Genomic DNA, 18,059 nt, shown 5'->3' with positions numbered 1-18,059 from the left:
CTTCTTTTCTACAACAACTTCTCCCTCTTCACACCAAGGAGTTAACCTAGCACTTACCTAACCATTGGAGGACTAGTAAGTTAGGGTTTATTTAACCTTCGACCACTGTTTGGTCGATATCTCAAGATCTAACCGTACAAAATACTACGATCTTGGATTCATTGGAAAGCTCTTTTCAAGAGCGACAACATATCCAAAATTCAAGAAGATCCGTCGGTTAGATTGTTCGCAGATTCGTTACGAGCCTAATCGAATACAGTTACACGGGTGGCACAAAATATTTAATTTTTATAAGTTATTTAAGTAATAAACAAGTTTTGTAAACAAGCTTATTCTCGTTATAAACGGGTCTATTTTGTGTTATAAATGAGTTGACTAGGTCATAAACGAGTTAGTCAAGTCATAGACGAGTTAGTCAAGCCATAAATGGGTTATCATGTCATAAATGGGTTGGCAGGTCTACTCATAAATAGTTTAATTAGGTTAAGGTAATAAACATAAATATGACCCATTTAATAATCATGTTAAATAAGTTGACTCATTTATGACTAGAATCCAATTAGACTAAATTCAAACTCATTTAAAAGCTAGGTTATTGTGTCGAGTTATCGGGTTGGGTTGACTTTTGCCACCCCTAGTCCTATCAAAGTTGAGCTACATCAGCGGGCATCTTTTTCTCCTTTTGGTGGTTCCTTAGCCCCTGTTTGTTTTGGCCCCGTTTGGTTTGAGACTAAGCCTCAAACTCGATTAGTTAGTCTCATTTCTTACTTTTGATTTGGGTATCTTAAACTAGTTTAAGGTAATTTGGTATTTGGTTCTGAACTAGTTTAAGAGTGTATTTATTATTTGTGATGTGATGTGAAAAAGTAAAAAAATGTTGGTTTTGGAGGGAAATAGATGAGATGTAAATTTAATGGACAAAATTACCCTTCCCATGTAATGATGGTAGTCATTATTATAATTTATGCATAATATGTGGTGTTTATAATAGTCATTTTCGGGCTTAAAGTAATTTTTAAATTATTTGTGGGCTTAAGTATAATTTGCAAGCTTAAATGAATGAGAGATATATTTGCAAGCTTAAGTGTAATTTGTAGGCTTAAATAAATATAAGAGATATATTTGCATGCTTAAAATGAATATATTGTGTCTATAATAATTATTTGCGGGCTTAAGTATAATTTTTAAATTATTTGTAGGATTATATGATGTCTATAATAGCAATTGCTAGCTTAAATGAATATAGGAGATATATTTACTACCTTGCGTCTTATATAAGCTCGCAAAATTAAATCTACAAACTGAACACACTAGAAGTGATTAAGTTCGCAATCTGAACACACTAGAAGTGATTAAGTTCGCAATCTGAACACACTAGAAGCGATTAAGCCCGCAAAACAATATTTGATGGCTTCTTTTGTACGCCAGCTAACTAGCCTTTGCTAACTTGTAAACCCACAAATCAACTAATTTAGTTAACCTTAACCCTGCAAATGTATTTTTAAACCTGCAAAACAACATTTTACACTCTTTTTAATAATCGACAAGTTACTTTTTATTTTATATATATTTTTATTAAACCTAGATTAAATGATATCATTAGTAAAAATGTTTTAAAAATAATTATATTTTATCTACTCAAATTATTTACACTATTTTCTGTAATTTTTATTTTATTTTTAGGGTTCTCATTACATAAGGATATAATATTTACAATATAAATATTTGAGTATTTTGAAAGAGAGAAGATATAAGATTGACAAAACATTAAACTGATAGATGTAAGTCATGTTAAGGGTAAAATTAAAATAAAATTGAAAGTTATTTTAGTGTTTGGTTACTAAACTAGTTTAAGGGTTCTTCCCTAAACCCAAAACTCCTATTTGCTTATTAGTGTTAGTTGGACCTAAGCTCATCAAGCTAAGCCGATTGTAGTCTAATTAGGTAGTCATTATATAAACTTGTAGTGTGCACCTAATTAACTTATTTTAGATTAATCAATTATTGAGATCATTCCTTCTTTCTCTTGTTTGTCTAGACTAAGCTTGGCCTGACCGTAGCACCATCTAGGGTCGACCATTGCTACCTACTCCTACATCCGGTCAGCACCACTCGACTCGAAGAGACAACTCTACTTTGTTCTATCACCTTCTCTACTGTCAAGCCCTAATTTTCCATTATTGCCACCTCCACCATCATTGTTGCACAACCAAGGTCAATCACCACCACCATCTCAGCCTCCACTCTACCATCCACTCCAATAGATTTGTACCTTCACCCATGACATACCAACCTTCAAAATCCTAAGTCGTTCTAACTCTCGGATCTTAAGACCTCGCTATCTCAAGTATTTGCAGTAATTTGAACTTTCGCCATGGACATTAGAACTCAAATCCGAAAGTATATTTAGATTGCTCTCAATCTTGGGAATTAGAATATATTTTTAGATCACTAAATTGAAGGAGCCCTAACACAAGCCTGAGCCTGAGCCTGAGCCCAAGCTTGAGAGAAATAGAGAGAAGAGAAAAGAGAATAAAAGAGAAGAAGGAGAGGGCTTACTACGAGGGATGCTAGGTAGGGGTGAAAATTTATCAGATACGGATCGAATAGTGCATAAATCCACAATTTGATCCATATTTTTGGTTTGGATCTAGATCCGGGTTTAGATTCAGATATAGATATTAGATATATAGCAAAATTGAAAATCATATCTTAATTGAATAGATACAGATAATTTTTAAACGAATTATGACATTTCTTTTGGAGATAATTAACAAAAAATTTTAAGAGTTAATTTTTTTTGTATTTCATACATATAAGTTTAGCAAAATCATTCCCTGCAAGCAGTATAGAATACATTAATAGTAATAATATCAATATTTACCATTTAAATAAGTAAATTAAAAACTGTAAATCATTCAAAAAATATGCAAATATCTGATATCCGTTTTCATATCCAATTTTTTTTTTTTTACTTTTATCCTAATCCGTATCCCTATTTGTCTTAAAAATCTTACTCTTATCCGAATTTGTATCATGGTCGAATAGGAAATTTTTACTCGAATCCGTTAGAATTGGGTTGGATAGCAGGTCGGGTCTAAGTTACGTAACGTACTAGGATCAATCATCAAACTCCAAGTCCATTTCTGAATAAGAACTTTGTTTCATTTTTCTATTTGCCTTTCGAACACCACTAATCCTGTCCAAACAAAGTTTTGAAATCTAAATGCTAAAAATGTTTTTCTTCAAATTTTAACTTTGACTTTTCTTTTTGCATAATCTAATTTTTCATAAGCTATTTGATTTGATCATACATGATTCTTAGATTGCATGTCATAAATATGTAGTATTTTATGTCCACTAATTATTCTAAACTATATAAATTTAGCACTAACAAATCTAATTATTCTAAACTATATAAATTTTCGAACCTTATCAAAACTGCCTACTTAAATAAGTTTAACTTGAAATTAGTTTCCAGCCTAAATTACTAACGAAGTTCTAGTGCTCGATTCATTTACAAACGAGCCGAACTGTATCGAGCTTTGTCAGCCGAGATCCAGCCGGATTTGATTATTTTGACAACCCTTCGATAGGTTTCCGAGCAGATAAAGAAACAATGACGGCGCTTTTTCTCCTTCCCCTCTCGCTCCCGTTTACCCCTCATTCACGGCTAAGCTTTTCCGGGAAACTCCGCTCTTCCACTCCCTCAGAAATCTCCCGCTGTCTTTCGCGCCGATTACTTGCTATACGCGGCAGCAAGGGTGACAAGAGCAACGAGTCTCTCTTCTTAGACGAAGATGGAGTCGTGGACGACATGGACGGCTACCTTGACTACCTCTCCCTTGAATATGACTCCGTATGGGATACCAAACCCTCATGGTGAGTTTCTAACAATTCTGTTAGACTTTGAAGGAACCGAATGAATCATGGAAGCGATTGAGTTTAATAATAATGATAGTTCAGGGATTAAACTTATATAATATAAGTTTTGACCCATAATCTGTGTCTCATTTCTTGATTTCGGGCTAATTACAGGAAAATTGTTTAACTATTTGCTTCTTGATGGACAATCTTCTTTCGTGTTACATGAATTTATAGCTATCGGTTGTCCTTCTTTTCCTGTAGAACTATATCGTGGTTTTTGTGCTTTCTGGAATTGCACACACACACACTCACACACACACATATATATATATATTTTTCTGGAATTTAACTAATTCTTTTTCAATTTAACATCTATAACATCTATAGCATCTTCCTCTTGTGTTTTTCCTTTTCAGTTTCTAATGCAACTCAAAAATTTGAACAAATGTTGGAGACATGTTATTAAATGTAAGACAAATGAATTTAGCAATACGGATAACAAAAGCAGTAATTCAGGAAATGATCATAAGGTTTTTTTATTGAGATATAAGTAAGATTAAATTCAGTTCAGCTTAAACTTAACAATTCAGCAAGTCTGAAATTTATAATAAAAGATATGACTGGTAGGAATAATATTACTAGGCTTAGGATAATCAAGAGTGCGCTAAAGATAGGTTGGAATCACCCAATGTGAAGGATAGTGTGTTGCCCTAAGCCTTGCCTTCGACGTCACGTCAGGCAACAATAGTTCTTGTTATATTGCTGGAAATCCCTTAAGACAACCACAAATACATGGAAAGAAAGCAAAGTGATAAGCTATATTAACAAGAAACCCACAATGATTATGAGGGGGCATATAGAGAGGTGGTAAAGTGTGAAAACCTTCGATAGCTGTGGGAGGGAGTAGAGTAGAATAAAGAGTAGCTGAGAGGTTTATGTGAAGAAGACAAGTATTTAATACCTTCCAAAGATGATCCTCTAGTAGGGGCTGTATGGGGTTTATAAAAGAGGAGGGGAGGCCAAATGTCTGTTTTGGGAGGTTTAAAGGTTAAAAAGTTAAGAAGTTAGGTTGATAAGTTAAAGGAGTCATTTATATTTATTTATTTATTTATTTATTTTTTCACTGCCTTGCATTATTAATTGGAGGAATTTATAATTACTTGCTAATTAAGTATAGTTGCTGATTAGAGATTTTGAATTGTGATTCATGTGAATAAACTAGAGTTAGTAATCACTAATCAACAATTACTGTTTTTATCGGTTACTGTTTTAGTGTTTTTATTGTTTTTAAATCAATAATAAGTTAGTACTTAGTAGTTAATGTCTCCCTATTTTATACACTAAGTCAGTAATTTTAGTTTTTCAAATGTGAGTAATTAGTTACTAACTGAGGAAGTAAAAGTGTAAAACAGTAATTACTAATTGGTTTGTGATTACTGTTTTACTGTTTTTACATTTTAGTTTTTACTGGAGGAGCTGTGGAAATAAAACAGTAATTAGTTACTGTCTTCCTGATTTTATACAGTAATTTTTAATTTTTTAATGTGAGTTAATTGGAGGAAGTAAAGGTATGAAATGTGAATTATATTTGTTTTCTGCCCAATTTTATTCATAGATAGTTAGATATGACTCCTAATTCCTCTCAAACATTATTTGAATTTTTTGTGCCTGTTGGCTCTAATGATTTAAGGGTGACAGTATGGACACCTTTTAAATAAAAGTGATGCTAACATGGTGAAATATATATTTTGTTAGAAGATCACTAAGGGAGGAATTAATAGATTTTTAGAAGCATATTATTCATATTAGAGACGATGTTGCGCTTTGTCCAAAAGTAAATGATGAGGCAAAAATGTTATTAAAGAGTATCTAATGTGAAATAAATGGATCGTTAGGATTCTAGGAACGATGATGGTGAAAGAAAGAGAAAAAGAATGAGGTTTCACACCTCTATTCTCAATTAGGGTTAACCCCAATTGAGTAAAAAGTTGGCCTATATATAGACCTTACAAATGACAATAAGCAAATAACACTCTAAACAATTGCGAAAAAGCAAATATAACCCTAAACACCATAAATAGCAAATGTATAATAAAAATAATTGACTTAGACTAATTTTTTGAAGGAGGAACTGCACTAATATATGCGCCTGTGTAATATGTCATTGATGTCCGCATCATACTCCCTGAGTGGGAGAGAACTCGACTCTGTCGAGTATGTCCCTTGCAGCCTTCAGGTTGCCCTAGTCTCACAGTTTCCTGGCATCCCAATTTACTTCAATTAAGCCAAATATCATCAGATTCAGTGATAGGTTTCACAACTCCACTCTCAAGCAAGGGTTTCACACCCAAGTTTTTCTAATGATAAGACTTATTCTTAGTGACTTCGAGTAATGGACTAAGACTTTTTTCATACTTCTCTAGTCTGTCGGGCTCTTACCATTTTCAGTCAAACCAAGTATCATTATGCTTAGAGATAGGCTTCACACCTTCACCCTCAAGCTAGGGTTTCACACCTAAATCTTCATGATATCAAGACTTATCCTCAGTTTCAGAAATGACACCGATCATGGGGACTGAGAAAAGAAGTCAATGGGAACGCGACAGCGAAATATATGGGTTGGCGGCTGCAAGTAAGCGACGGTAGGCAGCGGAGTTCAGAGAAGATGGCGTTAGCGATGGCGAAGAGTGGGGTTGGCAATGTCGCTGTAGGTGGAGAGCGATGGGTGTAGGCGTCAAGAGGGACGGCATTGCTAGTGAAGAATGAAGTCGTCGGCTGCGCAGAAGGAGGGCATTGCTGTTGAGAAGCCCTGGTAGCGGCGTCGTCGGTGGAAGGCGTTGATGAGGCGTCGCTGTCGTCGGGTGGAGCAAACGGGTCAAGGCAGCATTGTCGGGTGGAGCAATGGCGTCGAGGCAGCGTCGTTGGGTGGAGCAATGGCGTCGAGGCGGCATCGTTAGGTGGAGCGACGGTGTTGGGGTAGCATTGTTAGGGACTTGATGGCGTCGGGGCAGTAGTGATGGGGAATTGGGCTAGGGCTCGGTGTGAGGTGAGGGGAGGTTGAGGATGAAGATGGCTAACGGGTTGAGATGATAATGACTAACGGGTTGAGGGGTTAGATTAATAGCTTTTTAGCCTATATTTAGACCTTACAAATGACAAGTTAGAAGACTATGTTAAAGAGTTTGAAACTTTGATGATGAGGTGTGAAGTGCAAGAACCACAAGAGCAAACAATTGCTAAGATTCTTGGGAGGATTAAACAAAGAAATTGCAGACACAGTTGAACTTCAGCATTTTGTGTTTCTTGAAGATGTCATCAAGCTAGCCGTGAAGGTGGAGAGACAACAAAAACGGGGTCCAATCAGGGCTGTTGCATTTCGTCCCACCGGGAGTAAACAACGTTCTTCATGGAATTCCAATAGTTGGAGTTCAAAGCAAGCAGAAAAGGGGTCTCCAAGTAAACCTCTAGTGGAACCTTCAAGGGAGAAAGAGAAGTTGACCGAAATAGGACCTCCCAAAAGAAGCCGTGATGTTAAATGTTTCAAGTGCCTTGGTCGCGGCCATATCGCATCCGAGTGCCCTAATAAAAGTCATGATCATTCTGGAAATTCAAGGCGAAGTGGTTAGTGAGGATGGAGCTGACTTGGAAGTGGAAGAAGAAGGCCCCAATGAAGTCACCATCGAATATCCCGACGAAGGAGAATTACTTGTAATTCGTCGTTCTTTGAATTTACAAGCTGTAGCTGTAGATGAGTAGCGGGAGAACATATTTCACGCTTGTTGCACTATTAGCAACAAGGTGTGGAGTTATCATCGATGGTGGAAGTTGTGCAAATGTTGCTTCTAGCATAATGGTGGAGAAACTTGGATTAGCTACAACCAAACATCCTCAACCATACAAACTTCAATGGTTGAACGATAGTGGCAAGGTAAAAATTACAAAACAAGTTTTAGTTCCTTTTTCTATTGGGAAGTTTTTCAAAGATCAAGTTCTTTGTGATGTTGTTCCAATGAGTGCAAGCCATCTTCTCTTGGGAATGCCATGGCAATATGACCGAAAGGCAATTCATAATGGTTACAAAAATACTTATTCATTTTTCTTGAATGGTAGGAAGATAACTTTGACTCCCTTCAGCCCACAGCAAGTACAGAAAATCAAGAAAGAGAAGGGGGAAAGGAAAGACAGTTTCTTTGTGGGCAAGAAAGAAGTTAAGCAAGCATTGAATTCTTCAGAACCAGTCTATCTTATATATGCCAAGGAATTCTCATCTCTTAAAGAAAGCCATACTCTACCCATAGAAATAGGAATTTTGTCTCAATTTGTTGATGTGTTTCTTGCGTAATTACCAAAAGGGTACCACCAATTAGAGGAATTGGGCACCAAATTGACTTTATTCTAAGAGCTGTCCTTTCAAACTGACCAGCCTATAGGAGCAATCCCGAGAATGCTAAGGAGCTTCAATGACAAGTCGCTGAGTTGTTGGAGAAAGGCTATGTCCGTGAATCAATCAACCCTTATTCAATACTAACCTTTCTAGTACCGAAGAAAGATGGCAGCTTGAGGATGTGTGTAGATAGCAGAGCCATCAACAAGATCACAATAAGGTACCGCTACCCTATTCCTCATTTAGATGATATGCTCGATGAGCTGCATGGTTTCTCAAAGATCGATCCAAGAAGTGGTTACCATCAAATCCACATGAAGGAAGGAGAAGATTGCCTTCAAAACAAAATATGGGTTGTATGAGTGGTTGGTAATGCCATTTGGTCTATCAAATGTACCGAGTACTTTTATGAGGCTAATGAACCATGTGCTACATAAATTCATTGGCCAATTTGTTGTGGTGTATTTTGATGATATTTTAATCTTTACCTGAACATTTGATGATTATGTGAAGCACCTTCATGAAGTTTTTGAGGTCCTCCGGCAAGAGAAGTTGTATGAAAATCAGAACAAATGCAGTTTCTGCAAAGATAGAGTGGTGTTTATCAGCTATGTTGTTTCTCATCTTGGAGTGGAGGTTGATGAACAAAAGGTTAGAGCTATAAGAGAATGGCCAACTCCAACTAGCATTTTGGAGGTAAGGAGCTTTCATGGTTTGGCTTCTTTCTATCGGAGATTTGTCAAGAATTTTAGTTCTATACTTGCTCCATTGACTGAATGTATCAAGAAGAATAGAGAATTTGCATGGAGTGAAGCAGCACAAAAGAGTTTTGAACTAATCAAGGAAAAGCTTTGCACTGCACCAGTACTAGCACTTCCAGATTTTTCAAAGACTTTTGAGATCGAATGTGATGCTTCAGGGATAGGAATAGGAGCTATCCTAATTCAGGGGAAGAGATCGATAGCTTACTTTAGTGAGAAGTTAAATGGTGCTCATTTGAACTATTGCATTTACGATAAAGAATTTGATGCCACTAATTTGAGCATTGGAGACTTGGCAGCATTACTTACTTCCAAAGGAGTTTGTTATACACACAGATCATGAAGCTTTGAAACATTTAAAGGGGCAAAGCAAGTTGAATTGAAGGCATGCTAAATGGGTTGGGTTCTTAGAGTCCTTTCCTTATATCATCAAGTACAAAAAAGAAGTAAAAATAGTGGCTGATGCTCTTTCAAAAAGATATGCTTTGATTTCTATGCTTAATGTTATATTGTTGGGGCTGGAAATAATCAAAGGATAGTACTCGGAGGATCCAGATGTTGGTATTATCTATGCAACTTGTGAAAAGGGGGTTGTGAAGGGGTTTTATAAACATGAAGAATTCCTCCTCAAATCAAGAAGGCTATGCATTCGAAGGGGTTCAATCCGGGAGCTCTTAGTAAGGGTGGACTGGTTGGGCATTTTGGAGAAAAGAAGACTTTGGAGATACTCGAGGAACACTTCTATTGGCCGAGGTTAATTAAAGATGTCCACAAGATAATTGAGCATTGTGTTATATGCAAGAAGGCAAAAAGCAAAGAGTCTTCCCATGGATTGAATATGCCTCTTCCAGTTCCAGACCAACCTTGGATGGATGTGAGCATGGATTTTGTGTTAGGGCTGCTACGGACTCAACGAGGAAGAGATTCAGTTTTCGTTGTTGTTGACAGATTTTCAAAGATGTCCTTGCCACAAAACTGATGATGTTTCTCTTATTACGGATTTGTTCTTTAGGGAGATTGTTCGCTTGCATGGAGTTCCAAGAAGCATAGTTTCAGATTGGGATGCCAAATTCTTGAGTTATTTTTGGAAGACCTTGTGGAAAAAGCTAGGCACCAAACTTCTCTTTAGCAAAGCATGTCATCCTCAAACAGATAGCCAAACTGAAGTGGTAAATCGAACTCTTTCTTTGTTTCGTACTATTGTTCATAAATATTTGAAGAATTGGAACGAGTGTCTGCCTTTTGTTGAGTTTGCTTACAACAGAAGTTTGCATAGAACTACTAAACATACTCCTTTTGAGATAGTTTATGGGTTCAACCCAAATACTCTACTTGATCTATTACCGATTTCTGCTAGTGAAAGAGCTTGTCTAGATGGCACAGACAAGGCAGAATTTATCAAAACAATGCATGAGAAGGTTAAGAAGTAGATTGAGCAGCAAAATGCAAGTTATGAGAAGGCTGCCAACAAAGGAAGGAAGCAAGTTAGCTACGATCCAGGAGATTTAGTTTGGATACACTTGAGGAAAGAAAGATTTCCAAGCAAGAGAAAATCCAAACTCATACCCCGAGCTGAAGGACCTTTCAAGGTGTTGGAAAAGGTAAATGAGAATGCTTACAAGATTTAATTACCAGACGACTACAATATATCTACAACTTTCAATGTTAGAGATTTAACTCCATATTTTGAGGATGATGACTTTTCGGATTTGAGGACAAATCCAAATCAACCCGGGAAAGATGATGTGCCTCATGTTGGGTCATTGACTCTTAGTTCTAGACTAATTATTCGTTCTAAGTCCAAGGACCACTTTGCTAATTTGTGAGAGTAACTAACTTAGGTTACATTTGTGCATGATTTAGCCCATTTTAGGACTAGAAGAATATGGATTAAGTTTCCATTTTTCGTTCATGTTTTAGTGTCTTTTCAATTCCTTTAATTTAGTAAGTGTGCTAGCCATTTATTGTTGTTTAGTGGCCATTTATTATCTTTTGAGAAGTATAATCTGTTTGGCCTTGAAAAGGCTTGTTTTGGAAGTGGAATGGACATGAAAAGAGTTCAGAAATTTCTCTTGCTTAAGAGTTATGAAATTCTTATCTAAACCTTGGTGGGCTTGGAATGGCCTTGAAAAGGCTTTTTTTGGAAGTGGAATGGACATGCTGGTAGGCTTCTTAGAAGCAATTTTCTTTTATGTTTTCTTTCTCTGAGTTAATCGATTCATATGCTTTAGATTTTTTTTTCTCTATTTTGTTTTCTCCAATAATGCCCAAGACTATATAAATATTTTGAGTCCTATAAGCTTTTAGGGTTAATCTTAATAAGACTTGTTGTACCGGATCTATCTATATAGGAGGGGTCAGTCTTCTTTGTTTAATCATCCAAACTTTTAGCCAAGGTTACAAGTATCGAAATTGAGCTCGGGATCAGTCATCCGAAAAAATGATATATTTTGCTCGTATCGATAGTATCGGTTGTCCGTATTGATCATGGATTTGAAACTATCCACGCCCGCAAGCCCAAGCCTATCAGTCTCGGTCGTTGTTTTTTTGTGGGGCATCCTATGTTCAAAGTGTTGACAAATCAATTGATTTTTTGTAGGTATCTTTCTTTCCTATGGCCCTCCCCCTTTTGCTCTATTACTAGTGGTTACTCCTTGTATTACAAAATAATTTTTAAAATTCAGAAAAATTCTAAATATTTTAGAAAAAAAAAAGATATACATATAAATTATTCATATATAAAGTCTAAAAACTAAAAGATTAATACTATATTTTTAATCTCTTTCTCTCCCTTTTTCTACCACTCATACTCTCACATAAATAAAAAAAAAATTCTTACATTGTTTCCTACTAATTCTCTATTATTAAACTCTCCCTAGTGTGGACACCACTATTTGTCACATTTACTCTCATAAGCACAAGAGAGCTGCACCTGTAACTCTCTGACTTAACAAGAGTTTTGAGTAGCCTTGTATGGTTATTTTGTCATTTTTATTTGTTATGCTATTTCTGTATTTTGCTTTGCTTTGCCAATATAAAGGCTTACAACTATCTTTTTAAGTTAACAAATATTTTAAGAGTTTTCACATATTAAGTGTTTGTTGGTGGATTCTAACGTCGGTGGATTAGGATTCAGCATTTCGGTTGGTGGATTCCTCGGATTTAGTTACCTTTTACTAATTTTCTTCTCAAATCTGTGATCAATGAGTTTGTCTTGCATTAGCTTTGGTATAAGAGCTTCTCTCCACTAACTCTCTCCCCACGTTAAGCTCTTCCTTAAAAAAAAAACTCTCACCCTCACCCTCACTGACTACCACCTCTCTCCCTCTCCAGCATAGTTTCTCAATCCTCACTAGCTAGTTATTCCTAGCATGTTGGCCAAGCTACTCCAAGGTATGGCTAGGATGGGCTGCACAGAGCTTCCTACACTCAACAAGGTGCACAATTAGATGGTTATGGATAGTATCCATCATCACAACAAGGCTATGTAGATCAGCCAGCTTCTAATAATGTGAACTATAAATGCCAAGGTTCCATGTCTCTCTCTCCTTTCTCTTCTTTTCTCTTCTCTCTTTCTCTTTCCCTTTCTTTCCACCCTTTCTTTTTTGTTCTTTCTTTCGCTTTCTCTTTCTCTCTTACTCGTACTCGTCTCAAGCGGGATCGGTTTATCCCAGCCCGAAATGGATCGAGTATCAGTCGAAACCACCCAGGATCGGCTTTGGTCAATCCCAATCTGTTTTGGTCGATAGCATTCGGGATCGGTTGAAACTAGGATCCATGATTTTAGCCTTAAGACTCTTTTAGGAGTAAGAGTAAGAGTAACTTAAGAGTAATAAGTAAATTAATTTTCCTTCAGTACCATTATCACCGCCCATCATCTCTCTCTCCACCATCTTCCACCGTCACTATTGTCGGCCACATGGCCCACATCTATCCGACACCTAGAAACCCTTATTGCAAATTGACTCTAATTGGTCCTTAACAGTCTTATATGTGTTTCTTCTTTTCATTTTGATGAAATAGCGTAATTCTTTATCTTTATTCTTGATCTTGACTCTTATTCTTGCTAGTAGAAATATTTGCCCAGCCAAATCTAATTCAAGAAATTAGATTAGATAAATAGAGTAAGATTTTTGTTTCATACTTGTAACCTTGCCATCATATATTGTAATAACCCAAATCTAGAAAAAATAAAATATAATAAAATAATAATAATATATTAAATTAAAAAAAGAGAAAAAGAAAGAAAAAAAAAAATTTAGTGTCGCATGGCACGAGCTCGTGCTATGTAGGTTGTGGGCGCACGTAGAGGGTGCCACGTGCGCCCACAACCGCCGGCTCGACCAATCGGGCTGGGCCAGTTGGCTGCAGTGGGCCCCGACACCGCCGCAGCCGCTTCCTTCCCTCCCTCACCGCCTCTCTCTCTTTCAATCACCTCTCTTTTTCTCTCCTCGCCGTTGCTGTCGCTGCTGCTGCCACCGCCGTCGCAACTGCTGCATTCCCTTCCTCACCGCCTCTCTCCCTCTAACTCTCTCTAACTCTCTCTCTCTTACCCTCTCTCTCTCAATCACCTCTCTCTCTCCTCGTCGTCGTCGTCGCTGTCGCCGCTGTTGCCGCTGTCGCCGCCACACCTCCCTCACCGCCTCTCTCCTCGTCGTCGCCGCCGCCGTCGCACCCCCTCACCGCCGCACCCCTCTCACCGCCTCTCTCTAACTCTCTCGTTCTCTCTCTTTCTTACCCTCTTCTCTCTCTCAATCACCTCTCTCGAGCTCTCTTTTTCTCCCTTTATCTTACCGTCGCCGACCTACCGCCATGCCGTTGCCATTGCTGCCGCCTCTGCCGCCGTCGAGGTGAGCCTCCCTCCCTTCCCTTCTCTTCTTTTTCTTCTTCTTCTTTTCCTCTACTTCTTCCTCTCGTCGTTCTAACTCCTTCTCTGACAATAAGATACCTATCTAAATCACTTATTTTATTCAGTAATATAAATTAGAGTTTTAGATATTTAATTTTTCAAGAATATGTATATATTTAGTAACATGGTTATTAGATAAGTGTAATTAGTTTAATTTCAGTTAATTATAATTATAAATATATATACATAAATATACTTATAACTTCATTTTTTTTAATTCGATTAATACATGTCTTTATAATTAGGTGTATATATATATATATATACACACACAACTTGTTATACATTATTATGCATGTAATAAAATAGTAGGCTTACTTAATATTTATATTACATGATTAAGTAAAGATTATTTTATATGCAACTCTTAATGGGTTTAGTAAGAGTAGTAGTCACAAAATAATTAAAATATAATTATATAATATTATATAATATGCTTGTATTTTAAATTATATTATTGTTCATGTAGCTTTTTTACGTTTTTTATCAAAAGAGATTGACTATTATATACTTAATATATAATTAGCAAACTATGGTTTTATAAATAAATCTATAATTAGAATAATAACATATTAATATTATTATAATTAAATATATGATATAAATCAATTCATTTAATAAAATAAAAGAAGAAATTCTAAACCTAATTAATCATCATATGTTACACAAATGGATCCTAATTGGATAAATAACTAACTTTATATTACTTAAACATTTTCATATCCCAACTCCTTTATTTGAGACCTCGTGGACCTTGCTAGCGATGAATGACGGTTGATTGACGGATGTGAGGAATACGCGGTTTGCGTCTTCTGATCAGATGTGAGTAGTCTTATCCCCTAAATGCCTTTCTCAAATTATGATATATTATATAATTATGTATATGCATATTTTAGCCTTCAGCATGATTATATTACTATATCTAGAGATGATTTAGTATATTTTATCATGCATTTCATTAGACTGATTTGGAATATGAGTACAATGGTGATATATAGAGATGATTAGAGATGACTATACTGTTATGGTTTTATGTTGAGATGATCTCTAGCACGAGTGTGCATGTGATAGACTAGCAGGATTATGCATGTGTTGGATATATGGTTGGAGACTGCATTGCATCATTTTTCTCTTAGCTTCTTTACCATCTAAATTCCTGACTTGCATGATCTGTTGTAGTACTGAATATATGCATATGATCTATCATGTATTAGAAAATCATGAAAATACATGTGTATGTAATGTGATGGTTAGAACGGTATTTGGTCCGAACTGGTATTGGACATACTCTTAGTATATGGTAGGGTATGATTATTTACTGAGATACCCTTAGCCTATGGCAGGGTATGATTTTCTTCTAAGATACCTTTAGTGTATGACAGGATATGATATATCTTTAGAGATACTCTTAGAGTATGACAGGGTATGCTCTGAGCTTGTGGCATGATGTGTATCAAGTTTGGGACCAGGTACCGTAGTCCAACAAGGAGGATGATATTCAGAGTTGAGACGGATAATTGTGATAGTGAGAGATATGTGGATTATATCTGGTTCTGACATATACTATTATCTAGTGGTTGGCATGCATCATGCATCATTATGGATGTGATATCACTGGATTCTTATTATTATACATCATATGTTGTTATATTCGGTGATGTTATATTATAATTTCATCATAAGATATATTTTTGGTTGAGGATTTAATATGCTCATTTATGAGATAATCTTGATTTCATTTATATATATGTCATCGAGGATACATATATACATGTTCACACATGGCATCATACTTTTTTCTGATTTATATTATCCAGTACATGATTTACTCTCTGTTTGGTATCATTGATTTGAAGTAAGGTCTATTCACTGAGCCTTTAGCTCATGACTCTCTTTATTTCTTTTCTAACCCCCCTCGATATTAGAGTACGTAGTGGCAATTGAGATATCCTGAGGAGAGCGATGATGAGGTGAGCTATAGATGTGAGACGGTATAGATAATAATTTATATAAAAATTGAGTTATACAATTATTTGATATCTGTACTTCATTGTATTAGACGATGATTTGTATAATACAGATCGGATTATGTTATACTCATGTGTCAGTGGTTATAAGTTGTATCTTGATGGTTTGTCGTGGCCTGTGTGGGTCTTGTCAGATTATGTAGCTGTCTAGTATGATTGTTGTGGGTATAAATATGGATTTGTTAACAGGTTTAACTTGATGATGTCATAATTTATTTTGTGATCTAGTGTATATTATTGTGGACTTGGATATTTATATGTTAACAGGATTATTTGGATTAATAGTATAATTTATTTGATGATGGATTATTTGAGCACAGGGGTGTATTTGTGCGTGACGGGTCCCGCCCGACCTGTCGCATGCATTGCGCGTGCCGTGTGGGCATATGGGTGTGCACATGCTCACGCCGAGCGGGAGTGTTACATATATCCTACAAAGGCTGTTGAAATAACCCTATCTATCCCTCTCTACGTGGCATATAAAGAAGTACCAAACCTCAAACATTGGACCTAACTCAGCAGTTACATGTAGATTAAAATTGTTGATCGCGACCCCATTACGCTTGCTATCTTTGTTACATTTTTGTATATTCTATATTCGTGTATCTTTTTTGATCCTTTTCTACCGAGCCAAAAATTTCTTTACTGCATCAAATTGGATTCAGATCTAGATTATCTGACCTTAGAACAAGTTCTTGTCCAATGCTCTTCATGCAAATTGGCGCTTGACTGTAAAGACCTAGTGATTAAATTTTAATCTTCTCCTATGAGTTGATTAATCATTTGCATTAGTTTCTTCCTAGAATACAAGTGCTACCTGACACTGCACATTTCAGGTGGAATACAGTTTCAGTTTTGTTGTGATACAAAGAGGGGGAGAGAAGAATATGGAAAGGCAGATAAACAGAGAGAAGATGGGAATTAGAGTTTTGTCAAAGCCTTGAGATGACCTAAAACTTACAATTTATACCTTAAGATATACTCAAATTTGAGCTGGGTCATTCCTAGATTTTATCTAAATCTTCATTCTCCCCTTGGCAATCTGATACTCTCTTTCTCTTGCTTTCTCACCTTTCCTTTTGATCCCTTCTGTTTGTCACCTCTTCATGTTGTTGCCTAGGTATCTTGGACACTTTAAATAGCACTTCTTGTCCATGTCCGACGGTGGTCTGACACTTGTTGGACACGTGTCGGACATTTCTAAGAAGTTTCAAATATTTAAAAAAAATATAAAATAAATTCAGACACTCGTTAGACACTTTCAAACACTCTCGAGACACGTAGTAGCATTATCATTTGTAACTTCTTATCTGTGGTATTGTGCACACTTTGATTCTTTCTTATGAATACAATATGCATACTTGTCTATATACATTATAAGTTAGCAAGATATTTCTTTAGATGTATCAATAATATATATATAATGTTTTCATTTGTTTAGGCAGCGCACCGGCCGCCCGGCCAATCCATCTGGTGCATGCGCAAGGCGGTCTACCGCCTTAGCGGGCCACCAGAGCACCAAAAGGCACTAGGCACTCTCCTTCCTCTCGCTGCTCTCCTCTCACTTAGTAAAACCCTAAATCCCTAACCCCTTTCTCGTCCTCTTCGGCTCTCCCTTCCACTGCTGGCGCATGCAAGCGATGAGGCATCTAAGGTGGTGGTTTGTGGCAACGTGCGGCAGCAGCGACAAAACGGATGGCGATTGGCGGCAAAGATATGGTCATTGTCCTCTTTCCCTCTTTTTCTGGTACTTAGTCACTCTATCTCAATCTCTCTCACGATCTCACTCTCACTCTCACTCTCTCCCTCTCACTCTCACTCTCACTCCCTCCCTCATAGTCTCTCTCTCTCAATCTCTTATACAGTCCATAGGGTTTATTTGTTTTTAAATTTCAGTTCTGTCTTGAACTCTTAATAGTTGAACTATTGACTATTAGTTCTTAATTTAAATAAATCAGTAATTATCTGCAAATTTGTTGAATTGTTTTAATCGGTAAATCACTTAGTTTGTTAATTCATTAATCAGTAATCACTTAATTTGTTGAATGTTGATTAATGATTGCTAATCTATTATTCTTCCGATTGTTAATTATTTTACTTAATTTTCTTTG

The 18,059-nt window shown here is 36.4% G+C and overlaps 1 protein-coding gene and 1 long non-coding RNA gene across 2 annotated transcripts in view; both read left to right on the top strand.

Annotated features, from left to right (window-relative positions):
• Nucleotides 1–3,508: 3,508 nt before the first annotated feature.
• LOC140773906 (uncharacterized) overlaps nt 3,509–18,059 on the top strand; it is a 35,202-nt gene continuing 20,651 nt past the window's right edge. Inside the window, exon 1 of the mRNA XM_073116687.1 lies at nt 3,509–3,882. Within this exon, the coding sequence (XP_072972788.1) occupies nt 3,620–3,882 (263 nt within the window). The 5' untranslated portion in view covers nt 3,509–3,619. The remainder of the gene's footprint in view (nt 3,883–18,059) is intronic.
• LOC140773907 (uncharacterized) lies at nt 8,214–17,876 on the top strand. The gene is made up of 3 exons (XR_012106538.1): nt 8,214–13,862; nt 14,664–14,743; nt 17,390–17,876. It is a non-coding gene; the product is annotated as an uncharacterized lncRNA (long non-coding RNA).

Source organism: Typha angustifolia, chromosome 13 (assembly GCF_048772165.1).
Source record: "Typha angustifolia cultivar Huaian chromosome 13, ASM4877216v1, whole genome shotgun sequence".
NCBI lineage: Eukaryota > Viridiplantae > Streptophyta > Magnoliopsida > Poales > Typhaceae > Typha > Typha angustifolia.
This window is presented reverse-complemented; position numbering and strand designations above follow the sequence as displayed.